The sequence below is a fragment of the Phascolarctos cinereus genome, unplaced genomic scaffold (genome assembly GCF_003287225.1).
Source record: "Phascolarctos cinereus isolate Bilbo 61053 unplaced genomic scaffold, phaCin_HiC Scaffold_7;HRSCAF=346, whole genome shotgun sequence".
NCBI classification, from domain to species: Eukaryota; Metazoa; Chordata; class Mammalia; order Diprotodontia; family Phascolarctidae; genus Phascolarctos; species Phascolarctos cinereus.
Window position 1 is genome coordinate 152,225,252 of NW_027556180.1, and position 15,322 is coordinate 152,240,573.

The window sequence follows — 15,322 nt, forward strand, 5'->3', positions numbered from 1 at the left end:
GTCAATAACAACACTTGAGTATAAAATATTTGCCTCATTCCTGCATAGCATTAAAGGCTATTATACAGTTGTTGGGATACATAAGATATAACCAAAGGGAAACCAACACTATAAAATTCATGTTGGATATTTTCTCTGAAATTTGCCTTCTAGTGTCTCTGTTGATAGGGTTTGTCTGTTTCCATATATCTTAAATATCATTTTCATTTCCAAAATCCAGGGACAAGTCTGGAAACTATTGGACATTAGTCTTAGAATGCTTTATGCAGACTATACTTGTTCTTCAGTTTGAAAAACCTAGAACACATTGCTTCCATGAGATCTGGATCTTTGGACATCGAAATGAACTATGTATACAGGTTTAAAATTCAGTATCAACTCTGAGTGGGAGATGAATGCCAATATGCAACTGGCTCCTGTTCCTAGGAATAGTGTCACAATTTGATTTTCAAAATAAAGTTTTCAGCATCTAATGCTGAAGGACTCTGATATCAAGAACTTTATTTCTTTCCAGAAATTATCTGAATGATTTAATATATATTTACTTTGTTTTGCCCAAATCTTTTTTTATGAAAAGTCTAACAGTCATAGATGGGCAAGAAAAGGTTACTTAAGGTTGTTTTAATTATATCAATTCAAAGAATCATACTTCTTCCATGTGAAATATTGAAATAAACATTTTTTAATACAAATGTCATTCTTATTTTGACTCAAATGTAATGATGACATTAGTGAAGGTGATATTTTATAAAACATAAAGGATAAAAATTATATTTACTAAATGCTAAAAAAAATTAGTGGCTAAAAATACAAATGAAAGAAATGTACCAAAATATACTCACCAGTGTGAGTTATTATTAATCATATATTCATTTTCAATCCATAAACATGAAATCATTTTGTCATGTAATGAAATATAATAGCATCATTACTGTCCCACTAAATTATGTTACATTTTATTAATATGCTCTGATTGGAATCTTTGTTTCCTTGGTCATTTGTTGAACTGCTTAAAAAAATGCCTCTATCATTTCCATTATTTCCTTTGACAGTTTTGATCTTTAGTCAGGTTTTTATTTCTATCCATCAACAAATATAGTAAATATGATATGATCTCAATGTTTTCATCATAGAGAAAAAAGTTCCTTTTGAAGAATGGCATATGGCTAGCTAGCTGAGAAACAAATCAAATCCCCTAATTTCTCCAGTCAAAAAGGGGAATCTGGGTGTCTTGTTGGTTCCTGTGGTCAGAATAGTCTTTAGTAATTCTAAGTCTTTTTTCCAAAACTGCACAGTCTTTTCAACACTTTTTTCTTATTGCAAAAATGTACAGTAAATCAAAGTAAATTATAGATTTGATTGTTGACAGTATCTAAGGTAATTGTGCTGGTCATTTTATTTCTTTGGGCTTTATGGAAGTCAAAATGCAGCTTCTTAAACATATGTAACTTGGGAGAATTCTGCAACGTATAGAAAGAGTTACTCATAAAATGTAATACTCATCATTTAATTGGATTTCATTTCTATTTTAACTCAAAGAAATTTTCAAAAATATCACCATTTAAAGGGGTAGACAGATTTCAATTCCAGTCAAAACTGTGACTCTAAGCATTTGCCCTGGCTATACACCTGTAACTAGAAATAGGAAATTATCTGTGCTGATTGAGTAGAATTGTACTTCTATATGGAAACAAATGCAATTACTCCCATTGTTTTGTTTGTTCTTATTCTGAGATCTAGAGAAAGCCTGCCTACTTGCTGGTCTTTTTTTTTTTTTCCAAGTACTAAAATAATTAGTTATTTAACCTACAGTCTATAAGGCATTCAGGATCCTCGAGTGGTTGAAACATTTTGTTTGAACATCTGTTTGTTGTTTCATGTTTCCAGTGTTATTAATCTTCTTGTAGGTAAGCAGGTGATCCACCCAAACCAAATTGCAGTGGTCCAGGAGCAGTTTTCTCCAACGAGTGAAAAGATTAAGTGGGCCAAAGAACTGATTTCGGCTTTTAAAGAACATCAACAATTAGGAAAGGTAATGGTCTTGTTAAATGCCTTATATATATTATAATATTCAAAAGGGTACTTTTAAAGTATTGAAGATGGTATTTAAGTGTAAGTGGTTTTTTTAAACTGCCCTATATCAATTAATGATTTTCCAGGACAGTATCATAAGTGAAAAGATTTCATGTGGTTGACATTTTTTATTCACTTTCCCCACTTTCCTAAGCAGAATTTTAAAGTCCACTGAATCCATTTTTCCACATTGCATAAGATAGATTGCCAGCACTGGGGAAATATAAAAAGGCTCTTAGTTTTAATGTACAGATATGAGTGAAGCATGGGTATGAGAATAATTTGAAATTGAAGCACGAGCAAATTGTAATGAAATGAACACCGTTTGGCTAAATGTTTCTTGTGGGAGAATAAATAAATTCCAACTCTTTTTTTAATGTGGAAAAACATCTCTTCAGAATTAGTCATTTAAAAGTGGGCGGTTTTATGTGCATTTGTACCAATTTCTGGACCTGAGATTTGGATTGAGTAGAAAGCAAATTAACACTGGAATATGGTTGTTCCTAATTTAGTGCATCATTGAGTCTCACGTTTCCTGCTCTGTGGGTTTCTGCTATGTAAATATTGCAGTGGTGATGCACAATCTGTCTCCACTTTGTGCCAGTAATACTTAAATTAGGTGTCGCCGGAAGGAAGATTTTATGCCAGTTGCAGCATTGTCAGTTAATTATCTTAAAGGTTATTTGCTGTAATCCAGTTTGCCTCTTTTTTAGAGGAAAGAAAAAAGTTGCATCTGTAAATCTGTTTCTACTAGTTAATAGCTCAAGCTGACCCTGGTATGAAGGGATGAAGTTGTGGTAGTGGCAATAGAAGGTTGCTTAGCAAGAGAAAGACCGCTGAAAATTTATTAAGGGACTAATTTTTAAACAAGCAGAAAATACTCTGTAACCCTTTTTCTTCTGTGGTGAAACTGTAGGATAAATTTGACAAGTATCTCTTTTTGCATTTTATACTACCAGAACATAAGGCTTTAAAATCTGAGAGACTTAGGGAAATGGGTGACAGCATGAAATCCTTCATTTTCTGGCCTTACTCTCTTTCTCTCCTCCAATGCCACCCCTGGGATTTAGCGATTCATACACACACACACACACACACAACACACACACACACACACACACACACTTTTTTAAATCCCAGAAGTTGAACTATGCTAAAAATTGGAAAAACTAGCTTCAGTCTGCCTCCCACCTCCTGGTTCTGTGATAGGTGGTAGCAATTTATTTTGAGATGGAGGGACATCTATCTCTGGTTACCTGCTTATGCTTCCTGGAGAACTATTTTTATTTTGGTAGTTAATTTGTTTTATTTCTGCATCTCACTCAGCTCCTCCAGCCCTCATTCAGTTCCCATGAGAAATCCAGTGTAGACTTGAATACATCCTGGAAAACTCATGCATGCAAAATAATTTTATCATTTTCTCTTCTCTCACTCATATCTGCCTGCCTGTGCACACATGCACACTTGCAAAATGGATTTTGGTATCACTGGTGTGTACCTCATGCCAGTGCAGGAGTACTCATAGGGATAAATACTTTCTACCGAAATAATAAGCTGGGGTAAGCGGTTGACCTTAAAAATGACAAAACCTGCAGATCCCCAATCTGGGCTTGCAGTAAACCCATCAACAGCCTGTGTTTGTGTGGTGCTGGATGCCAAGGAATGAGGCCACCAGGCATGTGAAGGAAAGACTGGGTAGTGGGAGAGGTGAACCTAAATTTCAGTTTTAGGAAATAGAATCCAAACTAGAAACATACTATTGAACTGGCATTTAAGCAACTCGAATGATGAAAACAACACTTTTCCTTTGTGTTGGGAAAGTGCTGTTCCTGGGGAAAATTGTCCCAACCTGTTCAAGCCTTTTGAGGGTGGCAGTGCTTGAATGTGAGAGATTATAAAATGTTTTTAATCAGAGGCTCTATCTTGTTGGGGCATAAGTTTTTATAACAGTGTGGCAGGATCTATTTTCTTAGGAAAAAATCATAGAAATTAGAGTAGGGTGGAGAGGAGAAACAATTAGGTCATCTTTACCCTGCCCTGAAAGTGTAGGTTTATTTCTTACAACACATTTTCTGGTTCTTTGTCCAGTTCAGGTTTGAATGACTCAAGTAATGGGGCTTCCAGTTGGGGCACATGGCTATTTTATCCAGTTAGCATATTTTGTTTTCATTTTGCCTATACATTGGTTGGTCACAAAAATTGGGTCTGCAGGTAGGTGACTCTCCATCTTGAGGGGATCTTAGGGTTTAAATAATGTGGGTTCAGTTTACAAAGACTTGGTATAAATAGGTTGTACTATAGAAAATATTGCTTCTAGCCAACAGCTAATCTGTTTCATTTCAAAAGTGAATTGTTAAGAAAGAATAGGAAATCTGTTTTACTGAGTTAGTCTAGAACACAGGTAACTCTCAAAGAAAGGAAAACTGGGGAGTTGTGTCCTAGTGAAGTCCTCCCCACCCACCCACCCCCAAAAAATCCAACATCAAAAAAAACCCTTTTTTTCCCTCTGTCAATAAACCTCTTTTTACTGGTAATGCTTTGAAATGGAATCATCCTGATAAAGCAAAATAACTTGATTTCCTCTTTTCTTCTTTCTGCTCCCATTTCAAATTATATTCTGCTCAAAGATCAGAATTATCTATGAAAATCATTCTGTTGATGATGGCATGTCTTTTGTGCTTTCTTTTTGGTGTTATTAATCAAAACCAGAAGTTCTCTTCTCTTCTGTCCTCTCCCGGCCACCAAAAGATAATAAAATCCTGGGAATTTGAATTATTAGATCAGGGCAGATTAATTATTTTATTTCAGCTGGCATGATCACAAGGTTTTTGATAGGCTTTTTGTTTTGTTCTACTTTTTAATTGAAGTTCTAAGCAAATAAAGTTTGATATCCTCAGCTCAATCCCTAGTGAGCAACATTTTGAATTAAAAAAATAATATTCAGCTCATATAATTTATAACAATTTGGCAAGTAGTTATGGTAGTCTTTGTTTGGAAAAGTTCTGAACTTAGGCTTCTTCAGGCTATTTACAGAATAAAATCCTCAGCACTAGTAAGAATTAAGGACATCAGTTGCCATTAGAGAATTTTAAAGTTCACCTTTGTTTCTTGATATCTGTTAGGGAAGGTAAAAAATTCAATATTCTATCTATCACAGTGATGCTGATATTTTAACTTTCATAAGTAAAATTATTCGTATTCCATTTGTTATCAGTTGTGTGCTATCTGTCCTTACTAAGCCATTCTTGCTTGCTTGCTTCTTTCGAAGAGTCAGAGATGGGGGTTCATCAGTTTAAGGTATAGGCACCATTTGGCTTTTTTTTCCATTCCTAATTTTTTGGAAAATCAATTAACCCATAAAATGAAAATCTCTCCCCTGCTAATGCCTTTTGTTCATCACATGTGGTTTATATTAAATTCACAAAAAATATTTCCCAGTAATTTGATTCTATCTTGGCTCCTTACTAGCTATTACTGAACTTCATCGCACTTTTTTTACAATGGTCTGGGGGAAAAGAGGGAGAACATATTTCATGTGATGATTCTTATCAAAAGTAAATATGTCACTGTAGACTTTATCTAAAATAATGAAATTCTAATTATATTAGAAAATTCTGCATTTTAACCTAAATTCTGCTTACTGAATAAGTGGGATTTTTCTAAAAGTTCTTTTAGCCATTAAACATTTTAATGGATATAAAAAATACTCAAAATGAAAAAAAGCCAAAGATTAATAGGTTTTAAAAGGTATGAAAATGTAAAATAAAATGTATGTATAAAATCCTATAAGATATGTATATATCTTATCCCTTTTATAAACTCCTGTAAGATATATGTATGTCTTACAGGATTTTATACATATATGCACATATGTATGTACTTACATATATATGTAGATATAATATATCTCAGAAATCTGGTACAAACCAGATTATTTCTCCTCCTATTTTTCATCATTTCTAAGACAAATATAACAACTAAGTGGAAAGATTATCACTTTAAAATGATCATTCCCTCCTTTTATTTAGAGAGGACATCATAGCACAAAACTATATGATCACTTTCGGAACACAGAGACTGAAAGGGAAAATATCAAAGTATAGAAATAATAGAATAGAAGAGTATGTATTATATAATATGTGATATATATATATATGTGTGTGTGTGTGTGTGTGTGTGTGTGTGTGTATACATATACAAAGCAACATATAACACAATTATGATTATTGCCAGTGACAGAATGGTTTGGTAAGGTACCCATATCCAAGTCACTAAGGTACAGTAATTTGGGGATTCTTCTAGAATATCCTTCTCTACTGTTTTAGTATCTCTATTGTTCTATTATATGAGTCTGCTTTTAGCATTTCTCACCTTTGATTGTCCTTCACGTTTTATTTTATTCATTACTTCTATTGCTTGGTACAACTGTATTTGAAGGCTTTCTTTGCTCTATTTGTATATTTTGCAATTACTGCTTATAATATTTTGAGGGGTGAGAAGAGAGGAAGAGAAGGTGTTAATCATAGGATAGTTCAAGTTCTTTCAACACAGATAAACACTAACAAATCAAGGCATTACTTAACCTAACTTAACATCTCCTCACACAGACTTCTTCATCATTAAAAAGCTCTAATTTCATTCAGAGGAGTGAATTGAGATCAGTAAGCTACTGCAAAATAATAGAGCTTATATAAGTAAGCAAAAATCTTTACAGGCATATAATTGTAAACAAATCTTAACAAAGGGCGATGGTTCAAGCTAGGGGCATTTCCTCTCGTGAAATAGCACTTGTCATACAGAAAATACAAAAAATAAAATCTCACCCTGCTCCAAATATTGAAAGCAAATGATTTACATAGGTATCTAATTTAATATCACACACCTTTTCTTTGCATTTTCAAAAGCATAGCTTAACCGAAGGAATAATGTGTTATCCAGATGGCCTTGTAACGGGCTCACTGAGAGAACTCAGAATGTCTATCCAGCCAAAAAATATTGTTTCCGTGCATTCCCAAGTCAGCAATCCCACTACCTCTCTTCAACTCAGATCAAAGAGATGAACTAAAGATTGGTATCTTTTTTGTCAACTGAAAAGAACTGTTTCCACTTAGAGACCATAGCACTACTACAGAGTACCCTTCTTTCCCCATCTCCCAAGACTCAGCCACCTTTGGTTAGAAGTCTGGATAATGAAATCAGAAACTGGCATTTCTTAGCAAAAGTGAAAGATGGAGGGAAATAAATCTACTTTTGCAATGTTTTTGCTAACTTCATTCCTCTCCATCCTTTCCATTTTTTTTAGAATTATATGACACAATTTGAATTTCCCAGCTATAATAGTGATGATGTTTACTTCTAAACTGATTTTTCAATGGCCAATTATAAATTTTTGTAAAAAATAAAATCTTGAAGTACTAGTGCTATTTGTATTCAACTTCATCCTGATTTCTGTTGACATGTGGTAGGATCAATACTAGAGGATGAGGAATACCTTTTTAGGTTTTTTCCTCCTATTTTGAAGAACTCTTAGAATGTTAGAGTTTTAAGACACCTGGGAGATCATCTCTTACAGGGATTCTTAACCATTTTTGTAATAATCATTTTAGTAGACTCTGAGTTGACCAAAATGGATCCACTCACTCCCAGGTAAAAGTTCAAAATATACCTGAAACCTGCAAAACATGCAACCACAAACCTACAAAACTTATAAACAAGGGTTAAATAGGGTTGGGAATGCCAGGATATTTTTTCTTTGATATTATCTATCATCTAAGAGGTACCTGACAGCTAGGGGGCACAGTGGATAGAGCGTCAGGCCTAGAGTTAGCAAGACCTGAATTCAAATTTGACCTCACTTAACTATTTTTGCGACCCTGGGCAAGTCACTTAACCCTCTTTGCCTCAGTTTCCTCATCTGTAAAATGAACTGGAGAAGGAAATGGCAAACCACTCTAGTGTTTTTGCCAAGAAAACCCCAAAAGGGGTCACAAAAGAGTCAGATATAACTGAAAATAACTAAACAACAACAACGACATAAGGTTCCTATAAGGACAAAGGAAAGGGAACACATACCTCTGCAGTTTTCATTTATACACACACACACACACACACACACACACACACCTCCCTCCCTCCAACTCTCTTAAACTAGTTCTCTCTCCACTTACCCATTATTTGACCCTCTGCTTAAGGAACATTAGAATATTGGAAAGAAAACTGATCACAGTTATTAAATCTGGATTTGAAATACAATTCTGATACTATCTCTGGAACCATAAACAAGTCATTTTACCTCCATATTCCCTCATTTTTAAAATGGGGATAACAACACTTTCTCCATTAGAAAATGTTTCCTTTTCTGAAAGTACAAAAGGTGATACTACTTTTTGCAAGGCTTAGAGCCTTCAGGAGGAGGCAGGTCTTTCAGCTTTCTTCTGGCTCCTCTAGCAGATGGAGTTGACTAGTAACAGGCTTTGTTTCTGAGGACAAAAACACGACTTCAATTTGTGACATTCCTATACCTATACAGTTGGTTCTTTGGATTTTCATGTTTGAATTTCATTATTAGCACTTGTTAGGTGAATATATCATGTAGTCTCCAACTCTCCAATTCAGTGTATGGGTTTCACAAGCTCCAAAGTTCATATTTATACCTTTGTGAAACTAAAATGTTCCAAACTAAATGGTTTTTCCAGGTTATTGGTAGAAAGGGGGAAAGTGTCATTAGGAACCTGATAAGGCAGATACAGAAAGAGATAGGGAGAGATATAGCTATAATTCAGCAGCTCAGTGGCAAAGTGGATACAGAGTACTAGCCTTGGATTCAGGAAGACCTGAGTTTGAATGCTGTCTCAGATGCTTACTAGGCTGGTTGATTTTGGGCAATAACCTCTCTCTGCCTCATCTGTAAAATGGGGAATAATAAAATAATAATTATTAGTAGTATAATAAAAATAATAATAATAGTAATTCTTCACTGGGTTGTTGTGAGGATCAATGATATGTAATGCCCCTTGCAAACTTTAAAGCATTATATAAATACTAGGTACTATTATTACATGGGTACAGATGCCCAAAAGTTACCTACTTTTTAATTAGGTGGATAACTATAAAGATTTGTTTCTATCTATATAGATATAGATATAGAGGTAGCAGTAAATAAGTACAGATATAGCTGAAATGAATAATATTTCACATTTGTACATCACTTCAAGGTTTTCAAGGCACTTTGATCACAACAGTATTATATGGTAGCTTTTTAAAAAAAATTATAGACATAGATAATATCTAGAGATAGAGCTACAAATATAAAGCAATATATCTATTTACTATTTAGGCAGCCAGATGGTACAATGTATAGAATACTGGGTCTGAAGTCAGGAAGATTTGAGTTCAAATCCAACCTCAGATATTTACTAGCTATGTAAGTCACTTAGCCTCTGTTTTCCTCAATTCTCTCATCTGTAAAATGGGGATAATAATAGCACCGACCTCCCAGGGTTGTTAGGAGGATAAAATATGACAATATTTTTAAAATGCATTGCAAAACCTTAAAGTGCTATAAATTGGTAACTAGTATTATTGTTATTATTATTGCTATTAGTACTAGATACAGTAACATCTATATTTGGACCTATATCTCTACAACTATCTGTATATAAATGTCAGGAATTAATACTGATATATAATTTTAAAAGAAGGTACCTCACAAGGCTTTTGTGATAAAATTTGTTTGGAAACCTTAAAGACAAATGAGGTATTATTCTTTACATCTATATCCATTCATCTGTATCTATATACGGCTATCCCTTCCACGTCATCAGGGTTAGGGTCACAGCACTGTAATATGGAAAATCCACATAAAATTTTTTGGCCCTCCCTTCATACCAGAGAAGAAGTTTGAATTATTTTGGTATTAAAAGATTTTTTTTAAAAAAAAGGTGGCACAGTAGATAGAGCACCAGCCCTCGAGTCAGGAGGACCTGAATTCAAATCCAGCCTCAGCCACATAACACTCACTAGCTGTGTGACTTTGGGCAAGTCACTTAACCCCAATTGCCTCATATTAAAAAAAAGATAAAATATGTTGATATTATACAGTACCATACATATATTTTATACATTTCTGAGTTTCTAAAGTTGTTCTGTGTCATCTGCTGGCCTTCACATGTCATCTGTGGCTTCCTAAAAACTCCAAAAAAATTCCCTTTTAATTTCTTATGCCAACCTGTGATATATCAAAACTGTAATGGGTAAAGTCACGTTGTGGAAAGGATAACTATAGATAGTAACATATCTCCATCTGTACCTACCTCTGTACATAACTTTAAAAGTAAACACCTCATTGAGATCTACATCTATATCCACACACATTAACGTGTAACATCATGTAACTTCTTCCTTTATATTAATATATCAAAATAGTAATGTATATATCTATGGATAGAAATGTGACTATACATATAATTTTAAAAGGAGATACTTCAACAGACTGTTGTGATTAAACTTACTCTGGAAACCTTAAAGTGCTAGACAAATACAGTTATCATTATTCATTTAATCTACCCTACGAAGACAAGAAAGGAGAGGAAGTATTTTGGATTATGCCCATACCTGCAAAAAGACTTTGTGGCCTAAAAGTCCATAGCCACAGCACCCTAGAAGAGAGGTATCAAACACATGGCCCATGTCCAAGTGTGGTTCAAACCAGATCAAAATGTAATTAAGAAGTAATAACAAAATAAATTAAAATACAATAAAACACAGATAACACTAACATGTGGTTTTCTAAGTCAGTATGTGTCATCAATATGACGCAGCAATCCTTATTTAGCAACCTCCGCCATCTCTATTTGAGTTTGATACGGCCTCCCTAGAAAGCCAGAGATGACAATATTATTCCATCAAGATTGACCTCTTTTCTTTCTTTCTCTTTCTTTCTGTATTTTTCCTTTTTCTTCAGATGAGTTCATTTTTACACTTTTGTCACTGTGCCTCTCTCTCCCTTTCTTTGCTTTCTCCTGTTTGTTTTTCCTTTTCTGTTTTTATCTGAGAATATCTTTTTTGTCTTCTTCTCTGTCTCTCTAATTATTTATCCAACTCAACTCAAGCATTTATTAAATGTCTAGTATGGGTAAGACACTGTGCTAGGCACTGGAGATACAAAAACAAAATGAATGATTGCCCTGAAAGAAATTAATATTATACTATTATATTAATAACTAATTATTCATTGTGATCCATTTTTTTCCTTCTATTTTCTCTAAAGGCCTAATTCCTGTTGAGGTCAGTCTTCGAAGAATATGGCTGATTAGTGAGATTACTCTTAGCCCTCAAGGAACATGCCCACCAGTTTTGGGCAGGACCCCACCCAACTAGGAGTTCTAATTTCTATTTAGACTATAAACAGAATCTAGTCCAGTGCTGAGGGAAGGAACCCCTGTCCTTGACCTCCACTCTTAGAGTTTAGGGTGATCTAGCTCATGAAGGAGAAAACCAGCAAGAGAGGTCCGGATGGAAATGGCTTCCCCTGCCCAGATTGCTGGAGGCCACTGAGTCTCACTATCAAACCACGTTCTTGCTTAAGACTATTAGCCCACCTCCTCATTAAATGTCTACCAGTTAAAGTTGATTTTCACTTGTCAGGGGAATTCCCTTTCAGAAGGTATTTAAGGCATTTCAGAGTCTCCCTTGGCAACCTTGGTTACCAAGAGAAACCACTGACCATCAATTTATTGATTGCCGTCTAGCCTAATTAATAGATTATTAATTACCCAGAAACCCTGTCTCTTGGGATTTTCATTCATCCTGACCCTTGATCCAAAGAATTAATATTCTATTGGAGGGATACCACATTAAACAGATAAATATGCTGATGATTCTTAAATCTACCTTCGCTGCCCCAATCTCTCTCCTGACCTCCAATCTTGCATCTCCAGCTACTTTTCAGACATTTCAAACTGAATGTCTTAAACTCATTATGTCCAAAATAGAACTCATTATCTTTCCCCCTAAACTCTCCCCCTCCTACCTTCCCTATTAGTACAGTGGGCAATACCATCCTCCCAGTCTCACAGGCTTGCGGTCATCCTTCTGGATTTCTCACTATCTCTCACTGCTCCCCCTCCCATATCTAAATTTTGCCCAGGCCTGCCGATTTCACTTTGCAATAGCTCTCTAATACATCCCTTTCTCTCTCTGATTCTGCCACCACTCTAGTACAGGCCCTCAATCATCTCATGCCTTGATTGTTGTAATAGCCTACTGGTGGGTCTCCCCTCACTCCAATCCATTCTCCCTCAACCACTAAAGTAATTTTCCTAAAACACAGGTCAGTCATGTCACACATACACCCCCCCGCGCGCCCGCGCAGGCACACACACACACCCCACCCCACACCACATCACAACATTCAATAAACTCCAGTGGCTTCCTATTACCTCCAGGAAAAAATATAAAAATGCTCCATTTGAATTTCAAAGCCCTTCATAGTCTAGCCCCTTTCTGCCTTTCCAGTCTTCTCACACCTTATTTCCCAACAAGTACTCTTTGATGCAGTGACACTGGACTTTTCTGACTGTTCCATGAACAGACACTCCATCACTTAGCTGGCCGTTCTGCATGCATGTAACATTCTCCTTCCTCCATTTTGACTACTGACCTCCCTGGCTTCCCTTAAGTCTCAACTAAAATCCTGCCTTCTACAAGGAGCCTTGCCCAACCTCTCTCAATTCCAGTGCCTTTCCACTGTTAATTATTTCCTATTTATCCTGTACATAGTTTGCTTTGTATATATCTGTTTGCATGTTGTCTCCTCCATTATATTGTAAGTTCTTTGAGGGCAGGGACTGTCTTTTGCCTCTTTTTGTATCCTCATCGCTACTATGTGCCTGGTACATAGTAGGTGCTTAATAAATGTTTACTGAATGAACATGATAATTTGAGGTAGAGGGAGAAAACATTAACAACTAGAGGGATCAAGAAAAGCTTCCTATAAGACATGGCACAAAAGCTGAACTTTGAACCTCGAAGGAAACTGGGAATACTAAAAGGGGTAAGGAAAGGAGGAGGGGTACCTTTCAGGCACAGAGGGACACTGCCAATGTAAAGACACTGAGGCAGGACATGGAATGCTAAGTTCAGAAAACACCTCCCTCTTTCATTCTAACTATCTCTCTCCCTCCTCTCCTATCCAGCAAGCTTTCTTTTATAAGAAAGTTTAAAAATAGTTCAGCAAAACTAATACACCAATCATATGTGATGGCATATACAACATTCTGCATCCATAGTTCCCCACCTCTCCAACAAAAAAAAGAATTGGATTTTCCTATCCCTTCTCCCCAGGCAAGCTCAGTCATTATAATTACACAGCATTCAATTTTATTCTTCTATTTATGTTGTTGTAGCCTTTGTATATATGTGTATATATATTATGTAAATGTCATATATGTGGATATATCATTTTCCTTGTTCTGTTGATTTCACTCTTCATCATTTCATGAATTTCTCATACCTGAAATGTCTTATAATATAATACTATTCAACTTTATTCATGTATTTATTTAGCCATTTCACAACCGATTTGCTTCCTATTTTTTCCAATTCTTTGCAAAAAGTGTGGCTATGAATATCCTGATACATACATGGGCCTTTCTGTCTTTGACCTCTTTGGGGTATATGCCTAGCAGTGGAATCTCTAAGTTATAGTAGTTGGACATTTTAACCACTTTTCCCCCCACATAATTCTAAATCATCTTCCACATTTATTGGATTAATAAAAGCTCCACTAACAGTGTATTAGTGACCTCCTACAACCCCTTGAACTTTCTGACTTTTTCCATATTTGGTCATCTTTACTGTTTTTAATTTTAAAAGTAGATGCATGGAATGTGTTTTTCTATCTCTGCCTCTCTCTTTGTATCTATCCCTCTGTTTCTCTATATGTCTTACACACATACATATGCACACACACACGTACATACATTCAAACACATTTTTAAAGGTAAATTGCTTTTTTACTTGTGCACTTTAAATTGATACCCCCTTCCCCACTTTAGGGAGTCAGTAGTTCTCAAAAGAAAAAAAAGTTTCTTACCTAAAGAGAATGGAAAATATCTTCATTCCCTTTGTATATACCTGTAGCATCTAGTATATTAACATTTTAAAGTGTGCGTTGAATAATTATTGTTTTACTGATTCATAAAGTCCTGACAGGCAGAAAATTCTGAAGTGATTAAGTGCCCTCTTTGAAGAATGGCGCCTTCATCAGGACATGTTATTAACAGAACTGACCTTTTGCCATCTTCTCCTGAAACTAAAGAAGACATGTGACATTTCTGATCAGTTTTAATTGGGAAATGTCAGCATCAGTAAACTGAGGAAACCTTAACTAAGTTCAAAGGAATTTCTATCCAATTACAATCCGTATGTGTCTTACATATAAACAACTATGTATATCACAGAACTAAATATGTCAGTGTATAAAAAAGGTTCAAGGACTTATTGCAACGATCCACATAATTTTCACAAAATATTAGGAGAATGACATTGAAGGAGGGAGCACTTGCACCAGAGAAATCACAGCTCTACCCAGGTTTTACAAGATTTAAAAAACAGGTTTCTTGATTGTAAAGATTTGTGAGAAATAAGCACAAAATTTTATTTTCCAGTTTGTCACCTTTAGATTTTAATATTCCTAAATAAATGGGATTTTTATCAAATACTGTGATAGTATTCAATTGACCATCTTTCACATAATGTTCAGGATTTTTCCCCGAAGAAGCCTTAAATTTGATTCAACAAACATCATGATATACCAACTAACTACCAAAACTAAAGGGAAGCTAGCTCCTTCCCCCAAGGGCATTACCTTAAACACAAAAGCTTACCTGCTTCTACAAAACATTGAGATTCCCCATTATTTTGTTTGTAATAGATAGTTTCCCCTATTTATCACTTTTCTCAGGTATATTCATTCAGCAAACAATTTTGAGTATAAGAATGGAAACAAGGGAAGGAATGTATACAAAAGTCATTGCAGAGATCATTCCACAGATGAAGTTAGCAGGACTTGGCAGCTTATTGGATAGGAGAGTTGAGGGAAAGAAAGGAATAAGGCTGACTTTGAATTTTAAGTATAGGTGACTAGAAAAGGATGATCCCTCAGAAATGCAGACATCAAGGAAAAGCAGATTGTACAGAAGAGATGACGTGTTCAGTTTTTATACCTTGAATCTGAAGTATTGATGGA

General features: G+C 35.2%; 1 protein-coding gene across 1 annotated transcript in view; it reads left to right on the forward strand.

The window, feature by feature from the left end:
• The window catches only part of CLYBL (citramalyl-CoA lyase), a 187,403-nt gene that overhangs the window by 157,876 nt on the left and 14,205 nt on the right, over positions 1-15,322 (forward strand). Inside the window, 1 exon segment of the mRNA XM_020964048.2 lies at positions 1,908-2,032. Coding sequence (XP_020819707.1) covers positions 1,908-2,032 — 125 coding nt within the window.